Genomic DNA, 23,918 nt, shown 5'->3' with positions numbered 1-23,918 from the left:
TTTGTCAATGTGCGTGCAGCAAAGTCCCACCAAACTTGTAGACGGAGCTTGGGAGTGCTGATTAGCGAGATACCATGTTACTTTTGTTTTTTCTTTTGGTGTTGTTAACCAACAGCCTGAAGGCTGTTGTTCACAGCATTGTCCCACAAACAGCCATGAAACAAATGATCAATTTGAATAAACCTTGCACTTGATTATAGTGCCTTATCATGTCGTTTTAACGTATCAAAGCGCTTTACAGAATATATTGTAAAATGGATTGACTATGTATTTTGTGAGCAAAACCCAGCAGCCAATTGCGCACAGCAGTGTCCCACAATGCCATGGATTGAGTGACCAAATCATTATTATGAATTTTATTTGGGGTATTGATGGCCAGGACACTGGGAGAAACTCCCTTCACTTTTCGAATAGTGCCATGGGATCTTTAACATCCACCTAAACATACAGACGGGACTCGGATGCATACATAGTCTTGCACGTTTATCCATTAAACTGAGATGCTGTCTAACTGTTCAGGTGGACGTTAAAGTTCCTATAGTATTGTTTGAAAAGATAAGGGAGTTTTCCCGGTATCTTCGTCAACAATCCCCCAGATATAATTGTTGGCCACGACACAGGGAGAAGCTTCTTTCTTTTTTCAAACAGAGTCATGGGATCTTTAACTCTCATCTGAAGAGGCAGATGGGACCTTGGTTTAATGATTCACTTGAAGTATGTAAACTCTAACAATGCAGCACTCCTCCAATACTGCTTTGGAGTCTCAGCCTAGAATATGAGCTCAGAGTCCTGACATGGGGCTTAAGTCCATAAAACTCATAACCTTTTGACTCAATAGGTGACAGTGGTAACAATTGAGGCAGGCTGACACCTAAGAAATGGGACAAGCAACAAGTGGGTTGTGAAGGGAATCAGTTTGGGATTTGTGATATAAAGGCTAGAAGCTTTTTAAACAGACTTCCTCCCTTTTGTTAAATTCAGAATTGCAGAGGAATTATTTAGACAAAATTTTAAGAGATCTAATGGATGTTCAGTTGTTAGCTATTTTGTCTATACATGAAAGTTGAGTGGATCAGGAAGAATTGTCTTTATTCATGTTTGTGAAACATTCCTTTATTCAAAGTTTACAACAACAATTTACAGTGATATAGGTTCTTTTGTGAAGGAAAACACGCTTCACACAGCTGACTAAGAGCCTGAGCTGGGGGAGGAACTATAAGCAACTACAAGAAAGAAAGTAATCTATCTTTTAGGGGATTCAGTGAGAAGATCATTTTTTCTATTCGGAATAATTGTAAGTTTAATGATTTAGGATTTTGAGAACAGATATAAAATATTACTTGCATTCAAGCTATAAGAAAATTTGAGATCAGCAAAAGCAACTTAATATAACCCAATGCTAATTCATAAAATAATCAGGAAAAGTATCACAAAAATATGCCGTTTATACTAATCCTTGTATCTGATATAGCAATTGTAATGTAGAACTTTTCAATGCAGTTCACAGTAATTACTGGCAATTATAGTGGCAATAGCAATTCCAGGCAAATGCAGCAGCCACCTCACAAACAGTCATGTGAATGACTAATTTATCTGGAGAATTGTTGGCCAGCCCACCCAACAAAAGCCTTATGGGATCTTAAACATGCACTTCAATTGGTAGATCAAACCTCAACTGAACATCTAATTTGAAGGATGGCACATCCAAGATGCAAACTAGACTGGAATTGCCTTTCAGTTCCCAGCTCAACTCCCAGTTGGGTACTGAAATGGTTATTGAATCCACAACCATCTGACTCAGACCGGAGAGTGCTAGCCAATGAACAAGACAGACACACTTCTATCAATCAACCAAACTTTCTAAGTTACTGAAGTTATATACAGTTTCATTTAGATTTTGTTTCAAAGTTTTTTTCCCAAAGTTTCGGTTTCATGCTCTGAATAGTTAGCCAGTTTTGCTGGCATGAGATAACGCATCTTCTTCCAAAAGTACGACTTCTTGGAGACAGATTTAGTTCCTCTCCACTTCACCATTTTCTTTGATTTACAAATTAGTTGTAGAGATTCCGGTAATATCTTGTAGTTTTTTATTGGTTTAAATTCAATAAGTATTGGTTTTATTATTCTTTCAACCAAGGCTTGATGCAATCCAGTCATGAGTTCATACATAGAACTATCGTCAGCAGCAATCCATTCATCAGAGAGTATTATAATTAATCTTCGGCATTTTTTAATGGACAACAATACATAATCCGCAGAAGCTGTAATAAATAATTAAACGGTCAAAGAAAAACACAATCTAATGAGGAATTGCTAAAACAATGTGTTGCATATAATCCCATTGTATGGACTGTTATCTAAAAAATCCAAAATACTGCAGCAATATTCTCTCCAATTAACCTATTATCCTTTGAGAAAAAATTCTGAGCCTAATCTGTACTCTGGTCGATACTTAAAATTACTCAAAATAATTTATACTTCATTATATATTTAAAATATTGAAATCTAATTTCTTAACATACTTGTGTAAGAATGAAAATCAAAATCAGAAATGAATCTTTTTTACCTCCTCCGGGAGGAGCATCCCGTTCGAAAATACACAGTTGATAACCAAATTGCTGTTCAAGAACTGAAGGCAGTAACTCCAACGCAAACTGTTGTTCTTCCTCAGCATTGACCAGAGTCTTGCCACTTTTAAGGAGCAGCACATATGCATCATATTCTTTGCCATCTAAAAATCAAAGAAAAAAGCATCGACAATATTCATCGTGGATCAGCCAGAAACCGTCTAAGCTTATGAATAATAATAATAATAATCCCTGCATTTAGTGTAGCTCCTCATCACTTCTTCTATACGTCTCAAGTGAATTGACTATATAGTTTGTGGCGAAACATGGCAGCCAATTGCGCACAACAGTGTCTCGCAAATGGTCATGTGACCAAATTATTATTTTTATTTATTTATTTTTATTTACCTCCAGAAAAGCCAAACGACTAACAACTAGGTTCCTACTTACTGATAGGTAAACAGAGGCGTGTGGAGTAAAGAAACTTGCCTGAAGTTGGCCCTGCCCGGGAATCAAACTCAGATCCTTTTGCTTGCGGGTGCTCTAATCAAAACACTACAGGACTCCACAAATAAGACAAAACCTTACTGTATCTCCTTTATGCTTCTTTTTATATTGTATAAACTGTACAGCCCAAATGCAGGCCATTTAGTCCAACTAATCCATCTGATGTAAACTCCACACCAGCCTGCATTCCTCTTAATTCCCCCTCCTCCCATTCTTCTCTACTCCCTGTGATTCATGTATGTAAACAAATTAAAGAACTGACCTGCATCATGTTTTTATACTGCAGAGATTATTATATTTGTAATTCATGGCTGTCAATATTGTAGATATCACTAACAAGGGGTACACATACCAATTTAAGTGTCCATTGCCCTAGCTGAGGTTATAGTCTGCACTTTGAACCTGCAATATTCGAGGATTCACTGAATGGTGTATTTACCTATTAGGCCATTGGGCAGTAAATATACATGTACATATATGTAAATACAGTATATATTTGGTCATTCAATCCACAACAGTAGGACACTGCCATGCACAATTGGCTCCTGCATTTCACCCACAAAACACACAGTCAATCCACTTTACAATATATTCTATGAAGCTCTGTAAGACGTCTCAATCCCATAATAAGGAGCTATATCAAATGCAAGAATTATTATATGTATTTGAGCACTAGCTGAGGACTGGGCCAGAAGAAAGGATTATTGCACCACTATTGTCCCGAAAAGGGCAGTGTTTTTTTTTGAGGAACGTGCGAAAGTCACGTCTTCAGTTAGATCTTACTGCCATTGATTCTAACTTTCCTTGATCTAAAAAAGTTTATTTTTTAGAATGGGATTGTTCGATTGTTTTGAAAAGAAATCTTGCATTTACTATAATCCATTCATGTTAGTTTATTAAGTCATATGTTTGTAAAGACTTTCCTTTTTTGATCATGCTTATGGTCATCTCCCACTCCCTCTCCCTCTGGCTCATTTTCAGACTCTGCAACTGTGAAGTGCTCTGGGATACTACCCCCACATGAAGGGCGCTATATAAATGCAAGTTGTTGTTTTTAACAGGAGTCTAATGTTTAAAAAGCCAATCCACAAGCCTGTTTGTTTTGTCAGTAATTGATCATATATATGTCGACATACAGAATATATACAGCCTGATTTATGCTGAACATTTTGTAGTAATTTGCTCCAAAAGCCACAGTGAATAGAGTTGAATACCATAATTCAAAAACAAATGCACTTAAAAATTTTGTCTGCTGACACCATCTAGAGGTGATGGTTTAATCAGCACATTAGTTCACACTACAGAAGTTACATGGAAATACAGCTGGTGAAAATGATTCAGGCTCTGCTCAGAATGAAATTCTATTATCTTCAAATCAGATGTTCTAATTTTAATGAATTAAACTGTAATTCTGTCAGCCCATTATGAATAGCTCTAAACCAGCCATTTAACTATTTAAACCCTTTACAACAGATATCAATATTGTGTCACCGCAAACAATATAAATTAAAGTATCAGTGAGAATTAGAATATGTAGTTAACCAAATTATTTTTGTCATTTTATTAACCATAAAGCAATGCCATGGATTTAATTCTCCATATTCTTACCTCCCAGAGTTTCATCGCTGCCCATGAGCTCCCTGAATAAAAGAACGATTTCGACCTTGTACTGGATACAAAGAGCTGCCACAATGATGATAATCACAATGACACCAAATAGTGGTTTGATTATTCTACCAATATCACTATTCTCTATAAGGAGAATGAAAAAGAGAATGGTTAAATAAATATTTGGCTGAGGTAACAACAACAACAAACAACAAAATTACATTTATAGAGCACCTTTCACATCGGGAGGACATCGCAAGGCGCTGGAAGGTCAGGGATCAGGACTCAAGCATAGGAGAGGGGTGGACTAGGGGTGAGGGAAGGCAGAGAGGTGGGAGGGCGACTGAAGGCACGATCGAAGAGGAGGGTCTTGAGTCCAGCCTTGAGGGAGGTAAGGGAGGAAGCAAGGCAAAGGGACTGTGGAATATATCAGTCATAATGTCAGAAGCAAATCATGATGTTCATTATTTCAATTGGTTTCCAGATAAGAGTTTTCCCCACAATCCCTTTAAACCAACACAAGCGGAGAAGTTTCACCTGGTTCTACATTTACTCTCTTAGCATTTTAGAGCGTTCAGAATTTGGTGAATTCTTAAGTTGTCTTAATTTTGAATCTTGAAGATTTCTGGAACTTCTTCTAAGAATTTTTCTCCCATGTTACCTACATTTTGAAGGATTATTGCATTACAAATTGCATTTATACAGCATGTTTCATGTTAGGATGACATCTTAAGGTGCTGGACTTTCAAGGGTTTGACTAGGGGGGATGGGGGGGAGTGGTGTACAACTGTGACAAGATCAAGCTTAATTCAGAATCTATATTAGGTTGTAAGGAAATTAGATTTTTAAAGAAAGGTATAGCTGATTCAATTGCCAAGACTATTAGTCTGATGGATGCACATACAAAAATGATTTTAAAATGTGTAGGAAGCAGAAGGAGATGACAAATGGAAAATTCTAAATTTGGGTAAATATATTAGTGGAAATGTTTCTTCTATCATTATAAGTTACTTCCAGCTACTTAACTGTTGGAGCAGATCAACAACTTACTCTTAGATCTCCACCTAAATCACATTGCAGTGAGGGGAGGAAAGAGTATGAGTAGAAAGGTGAGTTGCTTTTCTTTATTCTCTATGGGAAAGTACCTAAACCTAGTTTGCTATCTTGTTCCCACGATACAAGCTACATCAGTGACACTAGGAAAATTTGCATGCCCACATCTTTTTCTCCCGATACAAAGTTGTGAGTCATCACAATGCAGTGTGCTTATTGGTGTTATGTTTTTGAAATATGCACAGATGGGCAATTAGAAATGAATGGCCACAAATGAATAAGGCATCAATCATTAATACTACTGTTTAGCTTCACATAAAGTGTTCACAGCGGTAATGCAATTCATACTTTATGGTACCATGGGTAACTATGCCAGTGAATTTCATCAGTGAGAAAAAGGCTATGCTTAATCTAGTCATGTAGCTCATAGTTAGAGCACTCGCCTCGCAAGCGAGAGACCCGGGTTCAATTCCCGGCAGAGCATCTCGGTATTTGGGCAAGTTTCCTTACTCCACACGCCTCTGTTTACCTAGCAGTAAGTTGGAACACAGTTGTTAGTCGATTGATGGATCGCTTTTCCGCAGGTAATAATTCCTTCAAAAAAAATAAAAATAATAAATTGGTCACTTCAGTCCATGACTGTTTGAGGGACACTGCTGTGCGCAATTGGCTGCCACATTTCGCCCACAAAATATACAGTCAATTCACTTTACAGTATATTCTGTGAAGCGCTTTGAGATGTCTCGAAGACGTGATAAGGCACTATATCAAATGCAAGGTTTATTATTATTATTATAGCCAGCCAATATATAGTCTAACAACTGCACTATATTTTCACTCAACTGGAGTGCTCCGAGGTGTGAAGGATGCTATGTGAATGCAAGTTGTTGTTGTTGTTGGAATGAAACTTAGCAAGGAAAATGCATTTGTAATAGAGTTACAAAGTTTAGCTTAAAGACAGCAGCCAAAATAATCCAAAATAATGTACCTTTTTCTTGCAGAATGATTTGTCCATGTGTAAGTGATCCTTCTAAAGATAGAATACATTTAAAGGGTCGATTCAAATGCTCTTTTTTGATACTGTTGAACACGAGTGGCTTTACAATTATTCCGCTTCCTTCAAGCGTTTTCCTAAAATGTACAAAATGTGGTTATAATAATAATTTGCATCTGCATCTATAGCATCAAAATGTCTCAAAGCATTGGACAGGAAATTGGTAGTGACTGTATTTATACACAAATAGGATAGTTATTTTGCATGAGTTCCTATAAACATCCATGAAGTGATTGACCAATTTATCTGGAGGACTGTTGGCCATGATACTAGGAGAAACTCCCTTGTCTTTTTGAAAAGGTAGACAAGACATTGACTTAAAATGTCTCATGTGAAACAAAGTACCTCCAAGAATGCAGCTATCATCCCAGGTCTGCACCAGAGTGTCAGCCTGGACTATGAGCTCAATTCCCAACATAAAGCTTGAAACCCACAATCGTCCAACCCAGAGATAAGAGTACTGCTTACCTACTGAGCTAAACTGATTCCTTGATGAAATAAAAAAACGAAGTAAATAAATTTCAAAATAAATTCAAAATAAACATGGAATATTAGCTCATTAGCTAAGTTCTACAAAAAAAGAAATAAATTGTGATCTACATTTTATATAAAAATACTATGTATTCATTGTACATATTTCATTCCAAATCATGATTGATTAACCTGCATTACTTAAGGCTTTGAGCTATATTCTTTTGAAGGTTTTACTGTGTCCTGTGAAGACAATTGAATAAATATATGGAAAAAAAATTAACAATTGGTCGAATTTCCCTGAATTTTGCTAGTTTTATGTTATCTTTGTTTTCGATCAAAACTGCATAGGAGCACAAAACAGTAAGGGGATGTCAAGCCAGTATTGTAAATTTGTTTTGTTTTGTTGGACGCAGGTGGCTTCTCTTAGAAGTTGTTTTTCTTTATTCTCGACGGGAAAGTACCTAAACTTAGTTTGCTATCTTGCTCTCATAATATAGGCTATATCAGTGACACAATGGGAAATTGCATGCCCACATCCAACTTTTTGCATTCAATGACCACTCCTCAAGACTATGTTGAGTTAATAATAATAATCCTTTCATTTAATATAGTGGCTTATCACGTTGTCAAGCCATCTCAAAGCGCTGCACAGAATATAATATAAAGTGGCTTAACTGTATATTTTGTGGGTGAAACATGGTAGTAAAATGAGCAAAGCAGTGTCCTACAAACAGTCGGGAATTGAGTGACTAAATTATTATTTTTTTGAGGGGATTATTACCCCCGGAAAGCAATCTGCCAATCGAACGTCTACCGGGGTTCCTACTTCCTGCTCAGTAAACAGACACGTGTGGAGTGAGGAAACCTGCCTAAGGTTTCGCCCTGCCCAGGAATTGAACCCAGGTCCTCTCGCTTGCGAGGCAAGTATTCTAACCAATACACTATAGGACTCCACAAGTTTGTGAAAGATAGGCATAAATAATAAGAAAACAAAATACATCAAAAGGGGCAATCTCGATTAAATTAAATCCTGTTATCTCCACTGAACTATATTAATAATTGTAATAATACTAGCTAAATATAGGCTAAACACAAAAACACAAAATTGTTCTTTGTTTTCACAAGATCACAAGATTTGTTTGGATAACCCAGGGCTTTTGGCCCATCTGATCTCATACTTCCAGAACAGTCACTCCATCACTGCTTCAAACTGATTTTTAAATGAGTCCATTGACTTGGCTTTTAGCACTATTCCTGGCAACTTTGCAGTTGTTGGCCACCTTCGGATATAGTTCCTGAATAAGTCACCCATGACTTGGGATCCTTGTTCTGAATTTTCAATCCTCCATTTCCTTACTCCACCGTACCTCCTACCCACTTCCTATGCTCTGTTAACTTGGACCTCTTAAAGATCCTTTGCCCATCTGCCCCACTATTAGCATAGAAGCTTTCAGCCATAGTGATCCCACTCTCTGGAATGCACTTGCAAATTTCCTCTGAGTCACACCCTGCACATATTTTAAACCCTTGGAAAAACCTACCCCAACTGGACCTTCAGTCAACTTTAATATTTCTTTTATCCTCCACCCACCCCATTCCCCCACACACCCATACACACTCATGTCAACCCCTTTTCAGGTTTCCATTACGTCTCTTCAAAAAGTGATTTGAAATGTCACTCTGTGTGAAAAGCACTAAATAAGTGCAAGTTCTTATTCATGACAAGTAAAAAAGTTTAGATTTGCTTTCAACTGCCTCAAATATGCCTTCTTATGTATATATTTGTCTTGGAAGACATTATAATACATAGAAGCTTTAGAAGAAAAAATAAACTGTTCAGTAAAACTTATAGAAAAGCAAAGGAAGCCATACATAGTAAGGCGATTAGTCATATGGACATTAATCAGCTTCACAGGATAACGTGGCAGTGAATATTTCATACAGACTTTTCAGATGGGTGTCTGTACCTATTAAAGTTTAATTAATAAAACTAAAATCTGTGATGCCGTTCTAAAACACAACCAACCACACAGTGGCAGTTGTCTATAAACCTATTCTTATCTATAACCTAAAGGTTTCCTTTGTCCTTTATAGTGCTGTAATTCAAGCAATTGCTTCTATCTCAGTCCTTGCTCCTCTCAATACTTCAGGCTAGAACATCTGGAATTATTTATACAGTTGCCCATCATGCACTGTCAAATCTTAAAACATCCCAAATATTCTAATTTTTGCATCAAACTAATGCACACTATACAGTATCACTGCACCTGAACAAGCCTATATACAATGTAATTTTGTTGTTGTTGTAATCCTATCAATTTGTTTTAATATTGCTTGCAGTATATCTACAGCCACTGCAACAATATAATTTTAAGCAGTCATTTGGATCATCTTTTAAAGTTAAGAGTTTACACAACAATAAATGCTTCAATAATTTTTTTTAAAAAATCATGTTTAGTGAGCTTTGTTCACCTGGGAAGAACATTTTATTTAACCAGTAGCTAGTGCCTTAACTATTCTATTGATCAATGCATTATTAATTCAACAAGAACAACTTGCATTTATATAGCGCCTTTCACATACAAACGGGTCTCAGAGCTGAAAAGGATTATTCTATTCCATTTGCAAATGTCATCAGTTTGTCAGTGTGTTCTGGGCTATTCTCCTCTGTTTACCAAATTCTGCAAATTAGTTGCTGTGCACTTACCCAAATTAAACTTGTACAATTTTGATATTCAGAATTCGAGTTCAAATATTAATAATAATAATAATAATCCTTGCATTTGATATAGCGCTTTTCACGTCGGGAGGACGTCCCAAAGCGCTTCACAGAACACACTGTAAAATGAATTGACTGTATATTTGTGGGCGAACGCGGCAACCAATTGCGCACAGCAATGTCCCACAAACAGTCGTGGATTGAAAATGACCAATTTAATTATTGTTTTTGTTTTTTTTGGAGGGATTATTATTAGGAGTGTGGAGTAAGAAAACTTGCCCAAGGTTTCACCCTGCCTGGAATTGAACTCAGGTCACTCATTTGCAAAGCGAGTGCTCTAACCACTGAGCTACAGGACTCCACAAATATTCTCAATTACAGAACTTATAACCAAAAATTACACATTTGCCACATTTACCAAATAAAGCAGAATAATTTCCATACCCACACCCTTTTCTTAATGCTAATCATTGAATTCAACACCAAGTGAAAATCATTTCCTCCGCTCAGCCTATTTCACAGCCCCCATACACCCACCATCAATGGTAGGCAGGCTTTCAGCCATTCTCCCCCCACTCTCTGTACCTCCATCCTGGAAACCCTCTGCCTTACCTCCTCCCTCCCCACCCAAGTTTAAATCTTTCTTTTTCACCATGCTTTTGATTAACCTTCCCCCGTCTCCGCTGGATAGTCGAGAGTTTGCAGCCGAGGGTTGGATTTAGGAGAAGTAGGGGCCAAGGTGGGGTAGAGGTGAGCAAATGACCAAAAGCACAGTCAAAGAAGAAGGTTCTTCAGACAGAACCTTGAAGGAGGCAAAGGAAAGGACTCTGGGGTGGAGTTCCAGTAACGGAGGGTAGAAAGATTGCTAATGATAAAATGGCAGGGTGGGGAATGTGAAGCAGGTCAGTGTTTGCTGAGCAGAGGGAGCAGACTGTTTGGTAAGATTTTAGAAGGTTACAGAGGTAGGGTGAGTCAAGACTATGGACTGATTTAAAAGTGAGGATGAGGATCTTAAAGTCAATCCTCTGGGTAGTGGGGAGCTAGTGAAGCCAGGCAATGAAACATCTATAGTAAAAAGAGAAGTCGCTGGGAACATTTAGCAGGTTAGGCAGCATCTATGGAGAGTGGAAAGTGAGTTAACGTTTCAGGTCAATGACCTTTCGTCGGAAGTTTCCTCTCTCCATAGATGCTTCCTGATCAGCTGAGTACTCCCAGTGACTTCTGATTTTATTTCAGATTTCCAGCATCTGCAGTATTTTGCCTTTTAACATCTACATTAAGGTGGCCATATGTTCCCAATTTCTGGAGACAGTCCCTCGATGAAGTATTGGTCCCTGGTCAAATTTGCCTTGTCTTGAGTTCAGCAGCCAACTGAGCAAGAACAATAAAATGTTAAAACAGATACACTCATCAGAGAATTTTGCCATTAATCCAAAAAGCTTCTACAGTACTGGCAGTATCAGGAATTGTGGTGAGTTACTTTTTTTTATATGTTTGGTTTACAAAACATGGTCACAATAATCTACAGGACTACAGTAACAACATCAACAACTTATACACTTATATATCGCCCTCCAGGCAGGGTAGCGTCTCAGAACGCTTAACAGTGGTGGAGCCTGACTCCGAGCTGGGGAGAGGGGGGAGGTGGCCGTAGGCACGGTCGAAGAGGAACGTTTTCAGACTGCAAACTAGAAGACTACTACATCTAATAATAATAATAATATAATAATCCTTGCATTTGATATAGCGCTTTTCACGTCGGGAGGACGTCCCAAAGCGCTTCACAGAACATACTGCAAAGTGAATTGACTGTATATTTGTGGGCGAACGCGGCAGCCAATTGCGCACAGCAATGTCCCACAAACAGTCGTAGATTGAAAATGACCAATTAATTATTGTTTTTGGTTTTGGAGGGATTATTATTAGGCGTGTGGAGTAAGGAAACTTGCCCAAGGTTTCGCCCTGCCTGGAATTGAACTCAGGTCTCTCACTTGCAAAGCGAGTGCTCTAACCACTGAGCTACAGGACTCTGGAGACTACAGGAACTGCAAGATGTCAAAATGTTGTTTCATGGCAAAGTGCATAACCAACACGTTGTTATCACTTACCTTGTACACACTGACTCATTTTGGTTGCAGTCCTTGATGAGGGTACCATTAGATTTCCAAGCTATCTGAATTAGATCATCTGGCTGGGCAACAACTTTGCATTCAAAGGTTCGATTTTCACCTAAATTGATGTAAATCCAAAACATCAATTAAGCTTAAAATCTAAAGCTTATGCATTTCTTTATCTTCCTATTGCTTTCATAACTCATTGTAATCAACTCTAGTAAGAAATCATATGGAGATAAAATACAATTTAAACAGCACCCACCTATATCAACGACAATACGTTCTTGATGAGGGTAAACTAATTTCGGTTTGGATAGATCAATGGCATCTTAGAGCAGAAATAAAGAAAACAAAATAAAATTATTTCCCAGTTTCATTTAAAACAATTGTGTTTATATGATCAAAATCAAATTGAAATGAATATTTTCTTTCAAAGAGAAAAATAATGCTCTACAAATAGAGACTACTCAACAACGTGAATAAGGCTCTATATCAAATGCCAAATGGATATGCTTTGAACCATTCATTGCCTTATTTTAAGTTATATTATATGGCTTCTGTAATACTATAGTTTTTCTGTATTTAACAAATTTTGTTCAGGTCAGAAACTGGTGGGATCAAGTTCTGTATTGAGGACTTGCAAAACACAATCTAGACTGATGTTATGTGCACTGCATTGTTGGAGGCACTGTCCTTCAGATGAGACATTAAAATGGAACCCCATCTACCTGTTCAGGCGGATGTTATAAATCTTAAGGCACTATTTGAAAAGAGAAGGGACGTTCTCCTGGTGTCTTGGACAACAATTCCCAATAAAAACACAGAATAAATCCTGTGAAGCATTTTGAGGCATTCTTCTGAAATGAAAGATGCTATATCAAATGTAAAGATTCTTCTTCTTATGTATTTTTAACTAGATTTTAATGTTTTTTTAACAGGAGGAGTTCTGTAGCTCAGTGGTTAGAGCATTCGCCTCGCAAGTGAGAGACCTTGGTTCGATTCCCGGCAGGGTGAAACCTTGGACAAGTTTCCTTACTCCACACATCTGATAATAATCCCTCAAGAAAAAAATAATAAATTGGCCTCTTCAATCCATGACTGTTTGTGGGATACTGTGGTGTGCAATTGGCTGCCATGTTTTGCCCACAAATATACAGTCAATTCACTTGTATTATTATTGTTATCATTACGGTATATTCTGTAAAGCGCTTTGAGATGTCTGAAAGACGTAGAAAGCCCTATATCAAAATGCAAGGATTATTATTATTTTTATGTAATCGTTTTCTTTTAAAAATGCCCATAAAAGGGTAAAGTGCAATGAAATTCAGATGTTGAGCTATTCCCTATTGGATCTGTCCCAATCTATTTTTAGCTGTGTCACTTGAAAGAGTAAACACAAACAACAAGCAAAATACACTCATCGTCATAGGTAAGGGCTTGCTTTTTACATCTTCCGAGTAAGATACAGGCAACTTTGTAACAGTGATAACATTTTAAACAATTATCATTGCATTTTTTATAGCATCTCATCACGTCATCTAGATGGCTCAAACTGCTCCCCTGGTTATACTGCTAAGTGGGGTGGTAATGATAACAATAACACGTTTAAAATAATTTTTTTAAAAAAGAAAACACGGTATGAGAATCCACATCCTTGAAATATTACACTGCATTCCAGTATTTTCTAAACTTTACATGGATACATTTAAATATTCTACCTTCCAGCGTCAAATTCCATGTCCTTGTAATGTTATATTGAATTCCAGCATTATCTAAAGAAAGTTTACAAGTGTAATATCCAGCGTTGTCTTTTTCGAGCTTTTCAATGAGATAGAAAGCACCTGTGTGGACCTGTGTCTGACAATCCTGTAAGATAAAATCACTTGAGTGTACTGATTGGCAATAATACAAATGCTTGTTAAATTATGCACAAGTACAGTCTCAGCATAAACATATTAATAACACACCAAGCAAAGTAATTATTTAAGGTTTAATGTTCCATCTATCTGGTGGATCTAAGCTGCTAGCTGTGTCAGCTTGGCTCAGTTAGTAGCACTCTTGCCTCTAAGTGAACAAGCCCCACATTGAGATTTTGATCTCATGCATTCTATGCTATCACTCCATTTCTGGGGATATGCTTAGTTGTTTGAAGTGCCCACCTTCAGATAAGATATTAAACTGAGGTCCCATCTCCCTGTTCGTATTGGGAGTGTCCGTGCCAATATTCCCGATTTATCTAATTTACTGTATCGATTGGTAAGGTAATTGAACATACAACAAAAACAACAACAAGATTCCATTTATAGAGCGCCTTTCACGTCAGGAGGACGTCCCAAGGCGCTGCACAGTTGGGTCATGACCCGAGCAGGGGGAAATGGTCAGGGTGAGGGGAGGGAAGGGAGGGAGAGAGGAGGGGGGAAATGGTCAGGGTGAGGGGAGGGAAGGGAGGGAGCGAGGAGGAAGAGAGTCGAGAGGGGAGCTGAAGGCACGGTCAAAGAGAAAGGTTTTGAGACCGGCCTTGAAGGAGGAAAGGGAGGAAGCAAGGCGAAGGCACTGGGGGATGGAGTTCCAGAGCCTGGGGCTGAGAGGCTGAAGGCCCGACCACCGATAGTAGGGCGGTTGGGGCGGGGGACGTGGAGCAGACCGGAGCCAGAGGAACGGAGGGTACGGGCAGGTAGGTAGGGGGATAGTAGGTTGGAGAGGTAGGAGGGAGCAAGGCCGTGAATGGCCTTGTAGGTGAGGATGAGGATCTTGAAATCAATCCTCTGGGGGATGGGGAGCCAGTGGAGGCGAGCGAGGGTGGGAGTGATGTGGTCGCGAAGCCTGGTGCGGGACAGTACACGAGCTGCAGAGTTCTGAATGACCTGCAGCTTGTGGAGGGAGGTGGCGGGAAGGCCGGCGAGGAGAGAGTTCCCATAGTCCAGCCTTGAGGTGACAAAGGCGTGAACCAGGGTTTCAGCAGCGTGAGGGGTGAGGTAGTGCCGTAGTCTGGCGATATTCCGGAGGTGATGGAAGGCGGTGCCAGTTGTGGTGCGGATGTGAGGGAGAAAGGACAGCTCAGGGTCGAACAAAACGCCGAGGTTCCTGACTGGCTTTGAGAGGTGGAGAGTGCAGCCTTGGATGCTGATGGTGTCAGCGCCTGAGGTGCGGAGGCGCTGACGTGAGCCAATCAGGAGGGCCTCGGTTTTTCGCACGTTGAGCTGAAGAAAGTTGTCTCTCGTCCAGGACTCGATGTCGGACAGGCAGGCTGTCAGGACATCGGTGGTCGTGGAGTTGAGAGTAGAGGAGGAAAGGTAGAGTTGGGTGTCATCCGCATACATGTGGAAGTTAACCCCATGTTTGCGGATGATGTCACCAAGGGGGAGCATATAGAGGGTGAAGAGGAGGGGACCGAGGACAGAGCCCTGAGGGACACCACATGAGACAGTACGGGGGGTGGAGGAGAAGCCATTCGTTGAGACGAAGTGAAGACGGTGGAAAGGTAAGAGCTAAACCATTCAAGGACAGTGCCTTGAAGGTTGAGGTGGGAGGACAAGCGGTGGAGTAGGATAGCGTGGTCGACCGTATCGAATGCTGCCGATAGGTCGAGGAGGACGAGGAGACAGAGGGAGCCCTGGTCACAGATGGTCAGGATATCATTGGTGACCTTGACCAGGGCAGTTTCTGTGCTATGAGCAGCACGGAAACCTGACTGAAGGGGTTCGAAAAGAGAATGGGTGGAGAGGAAAGAGCGCAGTTGGGAGGCGACAACTCTTTCCAAGACCTTGGAGAGAAAGGGGAGGTTGGAGATGGGCCGGTAGCTTGATAGCTGCGACGCATCAAGGGAGGGTTTTTTCAGGGTGGGCGTGATGATGGCAGTTTTTAATGGAATGGGGACAGAGCCAGAGGAGAGGGACAGGTTTATGATGTCAGTGATATGTGGGGCAAGAAAATGGAGCTGGGAGATAAGGAGTGGAGTGGGGATGGGGTCAAGGGAGCAGGTGGTTGGTTTTAGGGATAGGATGAGTTCAGTGACAGAGGGTGGGGAAACGGGTACGAAGGTGTGTAGGGGAGGATGGGTAGGAGTCGGAGTGTGGGAGGGAAGGGGTGGGTGGTGGGTGGAAGTTGGAGGGGAAGTGACCGCGGAGCGGATTCCCTTGATCTTGGATTCAAGGAAATCCAGCATCTCCTCGCAGTGAAGGTTGGAGGAGATGACCTGCGCGGGGTGGCGGGGGGGACGGAGGAGTCGGGATGTGGTGGAAAACAGTAGCCTGGGGTTGTTCTTCGCCTCCAGGATTATCCTGGAGTAGAAGGACGACTTGGCCGAGGCTAGAGTGGAGCGGTAAATTTTGAGGAGGTCCAGCCAGATTTGTCGGTGGACCGTTAGGCCAGATTTGACAAAGGTGCGCTCAGCAGCCCGCACCTGGCATTTCAGTGAGCGGAGGTGGGTGGTGTACCAGGGGGAGGAGCGGGAGTAGGAGACAGTGCGGGAAGTGATGGGGGCAAGAGTATCGAGTGTGGAGGAGAGGATATTGTGGAGGAGGGAGAGAGGAGAAGAGGGGTCGGTGAGGGTTGAAGGCCAGAGGGAGAGGAGTTCAGAGGACTCCAAGGCATCGGTTAGGGATTGTGGGGGTAACTTCTTCCAAGGGCGGTAGAAGATGGTGGTGGGTCTGGTGGAGGTGGGAGGGGGTGGAGGTGGTGAAGGAGATGAAGTAGTGGTCGGAGATGGCCTTGTCGGTAATAGTGACATCCGAGACACTGAGGCCCCGGGTGATCACCAAATCGAGTGGGTGGCCGTGACTGTGAGTGGGGGAGTTTATGTGTAGGGAAAGGTTGAGTGAGGAGAGCAGGGAAGAGAAGTCTGTGGAGATGGAGCAGGAGGGGGTGAAGTGTAGGTTAAAGTCGCCCAGGATGATGAGGCGATCAGAGGAGAGGCAAAGAGATGTGAGGAGTGTTGAAATGTCAGAGATGAAGGTGGGAGAGGTTTTAGGGGGCCGGTAGAGGAGGAGGATTTTAAGGGAAATTTAGAATTTAGATACCTTATACCATACAATATTTTCTTCATTGTCCTTGTATGCATTCATGTCTGGACAAGGCAAAGTAATAGAAACTCCCACGTGACATGTTTGCTCATATAAATGTCCTTCATCATAACATGCTTCATCCGACCGAGCAACAGTGAGTGAAGTCTTCATCTGTCCTACATCATGAGATCCATTACTTTAAAGCAAAAAGCAAAAAATTAAACGGAGTTGTAATATAATAATCTTGCATTGATATCGTGCCTTTTACATTGGGAGGACGTCTAAAAGTGCTATAAAGATTTACTGTAAAATGTAATGACTATGCATTTTATAGACAAACATAGCAGCCAATTTGCACACGGCAGTGCCCCACAAGAAGCCAAGAGCTCAATGACCAATTTTATTTGGGGATTGTTGGCCAGTACACCAGGAGAAATTCTCTTCTCTTTTTGAATAATGCCCTGGGATCTTTAACGTCCATCTAAATTGTCAAGACAGATCATGGTTTAATGTATCATCCAACAGACAGCACCTCCCACAATGCAGAGCACCCCTACCACTGCAATGGAGCATCAGCCTAGACCAGGGGTCTCCAACCAGTCGATCGGAGCAAGGTGGCTTCTCACGCATGCTCAATCAAAATAAGAGGCAGGAGCGATATTTACTGTAATTTAAACATTAAAGTTCATATTTTTATTTCATAGAATCATCGAATATTACAGCACAGAAGGAGGCCATTCGGCCTATCGTGCCTGTACCAGCTCTTTGGAAGAGCTATCCAATCAGTCCCATTCCCCCGCTCTTTCCCCACATCCTTGCAATTTTTTCCTTTTCAAGTACCTATCCAAATCCCTTTTGAAAGTTGTTATTGAATCTCTGTACACAACTCTCTGTGTAAAAAAAATTCTCCTCATCTCCCCTCTGGTACTTTTGCTAATTATCTTAAATCTGTGTCCCCTGGTTACAGACCCAGCTGCCAGTGGAAACAGTTTCTCCCTGTCTACTCTAAAAAACTCAAGATGCAAACACTTCTTGGATCTGGCATCGCTGTCAATTTGACTCAAAAACGATGCAGTTCTATCACTCCTTCCTCTTGTCTTTTGATAATGTGCGACATAGTGCCACCCAATGGTAAATGACTGGTTGGAGATCCCTGGCCTGGCCTTTGTAGTTCAAGGTTTCGACGTGGCGATTGAACACAGTCCTGTAGCTCAGTGGTTAGAGCACTCGCTTTGCAAGTGAGAGACCTGAGTTCAATTCCAGGCAGGGCGAAACCTTGGGCAAGTTTCCTTACTCCACACGCCTAATAATAATCCCTCCAAAAAAACAAAACAATAATAAATTGGTCATTTTCAATCTACGACTGTTTGTGGGACATTGCTGTGCGCAATTGGCTGCCGCGTTCGCCCACAAATATACAGTCAATTCACTTTACAGTGTGTTCTGTGAAGCGCTTTGGGACGTCCTCCTGACGTGAAAAGCGCTATATCAAATGCAAGGATTATTATTATTATTATTATTATTATTATTATTATTATAGCCTTCTGACTCAGCAAACAGCTGATTTGAACATATCTGTGGAAAAACAACTATAATCGGTTAAATTGAGCATTATTTTAGTCCCAATTAAAACTTGTATTTTCTTACAACTTTGGTTTTTGTACTTTAAAATGGAATTTTGCTGAGCATGACCCCCTCCCATTGCAGCAAATATGAGTCCGAAAGCCAGAGATGTAGAACTCATGTCCCATCGCTCGAGTGTTGTGCTGGTTCTCCAATAAGATACAAAATGCAATATAATACAATTTTAAAATATAATTTTCATGTCAGGAAAACATCTCAGAACTCTTGAGACAGCCCAATAGGTTGGATTGCCTAAATGTTATTTTTTGCTGGCACAATATAGATTGTAAATTTCCATGGTGTAGTTAGTATGCAGAACTAACTATGCCAAATGGTACTTTTCCTTTGTAATTCAATTATTTTTCCTTTGTCAATGCTCCTTGTCAAAAGTGTCTGTGCTTCCAGATATTCCTTGTATGTGAAAGCCAGCGTCTAAGGGTAACTTGCTGTTTAGTGTCATCTACCTCCATCAGTCATTGGCAAGTAACATTTTGGGGTTGGAACTATGTAATAATTGCTCTTGCTTTGACATTTTACTATGCAATTGAGCACAACAGACGATATGCAGTGTGGATTATCTAATTTGTCAAACAATAATTTGTCAATATCATAATAATTACAATACTTACAAGAGATGACAAGAATATTTCCCAGTGTCGTTAACCATTACAGGCCAAAATTCTAACAAGGTTCCTTCAGAAGTAATTCTTCTCTTTTCTCCTAGTCTCAGTTCCATAGGACCATGTTCTGAAGTGTCTTTAAACCAAGTGATATTCAGTCCATATGTTTGAAGATCATTATTGTCCATTGGAGTGCCTCCATTGCAGAATCTGCATCTTAATCGGGCATGCTCCCCTTCAAGAGCAGAGACTCGTTGATATCTAGGACATTTGTCAATCAGCGTTGCTAATAGTATAATACAAAAACGTGACAACCAAAATGTTACTCTCCGGGGATGAAATTCAAATTACTGTAATTGATTAGTTTGCAAAACCGGCTTTCTGAAGGTTTCATAAAAAATATACATAATACATTTAATCCTAATTAATCTATTTTTTGATTTTTTATAATAATAATAATCCTTGCATTTGATATAGCGCTTTTCACGTCGGAAGGAAGTTCCAAAGCGCTTCACAGAATATACTGTAAAGTGAATTGACTGTATATTTGTGGGCGAACGTGGCAGCCAATTACGCACAGCAGTGTCCCACAAACAGTCATGGATTGAAAATGACCAATTTATTATTGTTTTTGTTTTTTGGAGGGACTATTATTAGGTGTGTGGAGTAAGGAAACTTGCCCAAGGTTTTGCCCTGTCTAGAATTGAACCCAGGTCTCTCGCTTGCAAAGCGAGTGCTCTAACCACTGAGCTGCAGGACTCCACGAATTGGAAGTCACAATTGAAAGTCACATGAATTTAAATACACTGCTTTCTAATACTTTTTATTTTTAATTTAATCTTGCCTGGTTTTAAAAACAAATCTTTATGTTATAGTGTTAAATTTAAATTTGTCAGGTCCTAAATGGGGAGTGGGTGGGGGGGAAACAGAAAAATGTCTAAAATAGGAGAGATCTTTAAATAGTCTGCCCTGAAGACAACATTTTTCCAACCCCCCAATCTTCAATTGTGTCAGAATATTCTTTTTCCACAGAGATTAGCAATAGTAAATTTGCAAATGCTACACAGGATGTTAAGATGAACAGGAAGTAACACCTGTAACATGGTAGGTAACAGACCAATTGCATAGTTTGCAGAGCTCAAATTATGATAGTTATTATTCAGACTCCGTCACTGCCTCACCCCTCAGGCTGCCATAACCGTCACCCACACATTCATCACCTCAAGGCGTGACTATGGGAACTCCCTCCTCATCGGCTTTCCCAACTCTTCCCTTCACAAGCTGCAGATCATCCAAAACTCTGCAGCTCGTGTACTCTCACGCACCAGGCTCCGTGACCCCATCACTCCCACCCTCGCCCGACTCCACTGGCTCCCCATCCCCGAGAGGATCGACTTCAAGAGCCTCGTCCTCACCTTTAAGACCACCCATGGCCTTGCCCCCTCCTACCTCTCTGACCTGCTGACTCCCTACCAACCTGCCCTCCATTATTCGGCCTCCAGTCTGCTCCATGTCTCCCGCCCAACCCGCCCTACCATCGGTGGCTGGGCTTTCAGCCTCTCTGCCCCCACACTCTGGAACTCCATCCCACAATCCCTTCACCTCACTTCCTCCCTTGCCTCCTTCAGGGCCAGTCTCAAGGCCCTTCTCTTCGACCGTGCCTTTGGTCTCCCTCCCACCGCTCTACCTTTCCTCACTCCTACACCATCCCTCCCCCATGCTCGGGCTCCGATATCTGACTGTTCAGCGCTTTGGGACGTCCTCCCGACGTGAAAAGCTCTATAAATGTAATTTTGTTGTTGTTGTTGTACGTATCTGAATCCTGCATGTCTGCAATAATCAGTTGCACTAAATACCGAATTAGGATTCCGAAGGAGGAGATTCTGGAATGAAAGCAGAGTCCAACATACAGGAGGCAAGGCAGACCCCTAAAAATATTCTCTATTGTGATGCCCTTGAAACCTGGTCCGATATTTGACTTCCAGCTTGGAGATTTGAGCTTTTGACTGGCAGTTAGCAGAACAATGGTTTTAGTAAGAATATTGCTTAGTTAAAGCTGCTTCGGCTCTGGAACTCCATCCCCCAGTGCCTTCGCCGCCTCCTCCCTCTCCTCCTTCAAGGCCGGTCTCAAAACCTTTCTCTTTGACCGAGCCTTCAGCTCCCCTCTCAACTCTCTTCCCCCTCCTCGCTCCCTCCCTTCCCTCCCCTCACCCTGACCATTTCCCCCCTCCTCGCTCCCTCCCTTCCCTCCCCTTACTCTGACCATTTCCCCAATGCTCGGGTCCTGACCCAACTGTGCAGCGCCTTGGTACGTCCTCCTGACGTGAAAGGCGCTTTATAAATGGAATCTTGTTGTTGTTGTTGTTGCTATCTCAGTAACTGACAGTCAAAACCTGCACTCCTGGAAATTGAATGCATCAGCAGAATTTATGGATATCAGAGTTGTGAACAGTGTCAGTGATCCTATCTCACAAACATCTGGCTAAATCAACAAAAAGGAATTTCTAAATTAACACCACAAGTCAGCAAATAGGTATATTGGGGTCTTTTACCTATTCTATTATACTAACCATGCGAAAAATCCTTCTGCCATTTATTCGCCCCTTAATATTTTGTTCTTATTTGTAATGAAGAAACTGTGATTTATTTTTCATCCGTTGATGTTTCATGTCCAAATCCCTGACAAGTGCCTTGGGATGTCCTCCCAATGTTCGCCCACAAATATACAGTCAATTCACTTTACAGTGTTCTGTGAAGCGCTTTGGGACGTCCTCCGACGTGAAAAGCGCTATATCAAATGCAAGGATTATTATTATTATTATTATAATGTGAAAGTAATTTGTTGTTGTTGTTGTAATCAGGTCATTTAATTTGTTAATTGTGGAATATGGCAAGAAGTTTCTGAATAATATTTTTACGCAGGAAATAAATGATCATAAACTTTATAAATCAATGTTTGCAGTGTGAAGCCAATTTTAGTTCTGGAAGCACTAACAAAGTATTTGTTGAAATTGCAATTTTTATTTACCTTAATAGTTTAAAATTGAAAGGTGGAAAGCTTTGCTTTTTCTTTTTTGCATAAAAATAGGCACTGAGTTAACGAAATTGCAAAGGCTAAATGCAACAACCATGAATTAAGGAATAGTTTGATAAGTAAAAGCATAATCTATGTCATATTTGCTAATATATACTGTTAAAATATTAAGAAAAACATATCTTACCTGTTCGAGTATGTGCACAAATTAGTTCACAGATGACGAATGCCAACAAAAAAGTCCAGGATATTGCAATCATCCTGAATTCAACAAAATAAAAGAAGAATCTTAATTTTAGTTTAGCGCCTTAAACATCAAAAGTATGTTTCGAAGCACTTCACAAGATATTCTGTAATGTGTAGTGACTGTGTATTTTGTGGGCAAACACGACAGCTAATTTGTGCACAGCAAGGTTCCATACACAGCCGTGAAGTGAATAACCAATTCTGTTTCTCAGAAGGTTATCATCGGAAAGTTATAGCCCACACCCATAAACTTTCTACTTGCCCACACAATTTGCATTATTTCAAAAAGGTGAGTTAAATATAGTTTCCCAGTTGCCACATTTCAAAATGATAATTTGAAATTCTTTTTCAGAATTTTGCTTAATCCTGAGAAGCAAAGTTAGTATTTGGCAGCCCCAAAAAAGCACACAAAATATTAATGTTAAACAATTTAAACTCTCTATGCTTCATCAGTGACTCCACAGTTCCTTGCCTTCTGTGACTCTCTAAGCCCCAGATTAATATTTTGGTGAATTTCCTTAATTGAATGCATGGTCAGCTCTCCATATATGGGAAATGCTCTGTCTATGCACAGTGCCTAGCAGAGTTTTTCAAGCATCCATTCAAGTAACATAACGTTCTTCTTTTGAAAAAAAACAGGCAGATGGGCTTTAATGCAGAAAAGTACAAAATACTGTATTGGATCAAGAGACATACTCACATAATGAATGGATGTGTCCATTATCAGAGGTTCAGAAGGAAAAGAATCTAGGTGTTATTAGTGATCATTCGTAGATCAAGAGTAGAAAGACTTATTCTAACTTTGTGTGCATCGTTTTTAGATCTGGGACACTACCCCACATGAAGGCACTATATAAATGCAAGTTGTTGTTGTTGTTATCATTTGCAGATCCCTCTCCTCCTCCACACACACACAAACTGGACAAAATGTAGAGCAGACTTAAAATAGGAACATATTGATGTTGAACTGTGGTTATCTATTTGTTAATAAATAATGTTAATAAGATGCTTATTTCCACTGATGTATTTTCTTCAATTAATTCGCTCCAATACCCAACATGTTACACGTGAGGTCTGCTGATGTGTTTTTTTAAGCAATGAAATATGAAATGAACAGCTTGAAGTATAATTTAAATTCAGTCCATCATACAATAAGTGAAATAATAATAATCCTTGCATTTTTATAATTTTATAATATTATTATAAATAATAATAATAATCCTTGCGGGCACAGCGGCCGACGGACGGAAGGTAAGTCAGGCAGCAGCAGGGAGTCATAAGGCTGGTTTCCCGGGG

General features: G+C 40.3%; 1 protein-coding gene across 1 annotated transcript; it reads right to left on the bottom strand.

Moving 5' to 3' along the window:
• Positions 1-1,653: 1,653 nt before the first annotated feature.
• LOC103173155 (interleukin-18 receptor 1-like) lies at positions 1,654-22,602 on the bottom strand. The gene is made up of 10 exons (XM_042334196.1): positions 22,564-22,602; positions 19,352-19,628; positions 17,115-17,295; positions 13,815-13,962; positions 12,359-12,424; positions 12,091-12,211; positions 6,724-6,866; positions 4,683-4,826; positions 2,567-2,731; positions 1,654-2,261 (listed from the first exon to the last, which is right to left on the bottom strand). The coding sequence occupies exons 2-10, from the start codon at positions 19,528-19,530 to the stop codon at positions 1,903-1,905; spliced, it is 1,506 nt and encodes a 501-aa protein (XP_042190130.1). The 5' UTR covers positions 19,531-19,628; positions 22,564-22,602; the 3' UTR covers positions 1,654-1,902.
• Between the last annotated feature and the right edge of the window lie 1,316 nt (positions 22,603-23,918).

This window comes from Callorhinchus milii, unplaced genomic scaffold, assembly GCF_018977255.1.
Source record: "Callorhinchus milii isolate IMCB2004 unplaced genomic scaffold, IMCB_Cmil_1.0 Scaffold4, whole genome shotgun sequence".
Classification (NCBI taxonomy): domain Eukaryota; kingdom Metazoa; phylum Chordata; class Chondrichthyes; order Chimaeriformes; family Callorhinchidae; genus Callorhinchus; species Callorhinchus milii.
The sequence above is the reverse complement of the archived record's forward strand: the minus strand, read 5'-3'. Positions and strand labels throughout refer to the sequence as shown.

Bases quoted from the DNA above. Each gene is read 5' to 3' on its own strand.
- LOC103173155 (XM_042334196.1), bottom strand. From the start codon at position 19,530: ATGGACAATAATGATCTTCAAACATATGGACTGAATATCACTTGGTTT. The intron at 12,212-12,358 runs GTGGGTGCTGTT...ACATCAATTTAG, and splicing joins ACGTATTGTCGTTGATATAG to GTGAAAATCGAACCTTTGAA. The intron at 6,867-12,090 runs GTAAGTGATAAC...TGTACATTTTAG, and splicing joins AATGAGTCAGTGTGTACAAG to GAAAACGCTTGAAGGAAGCG.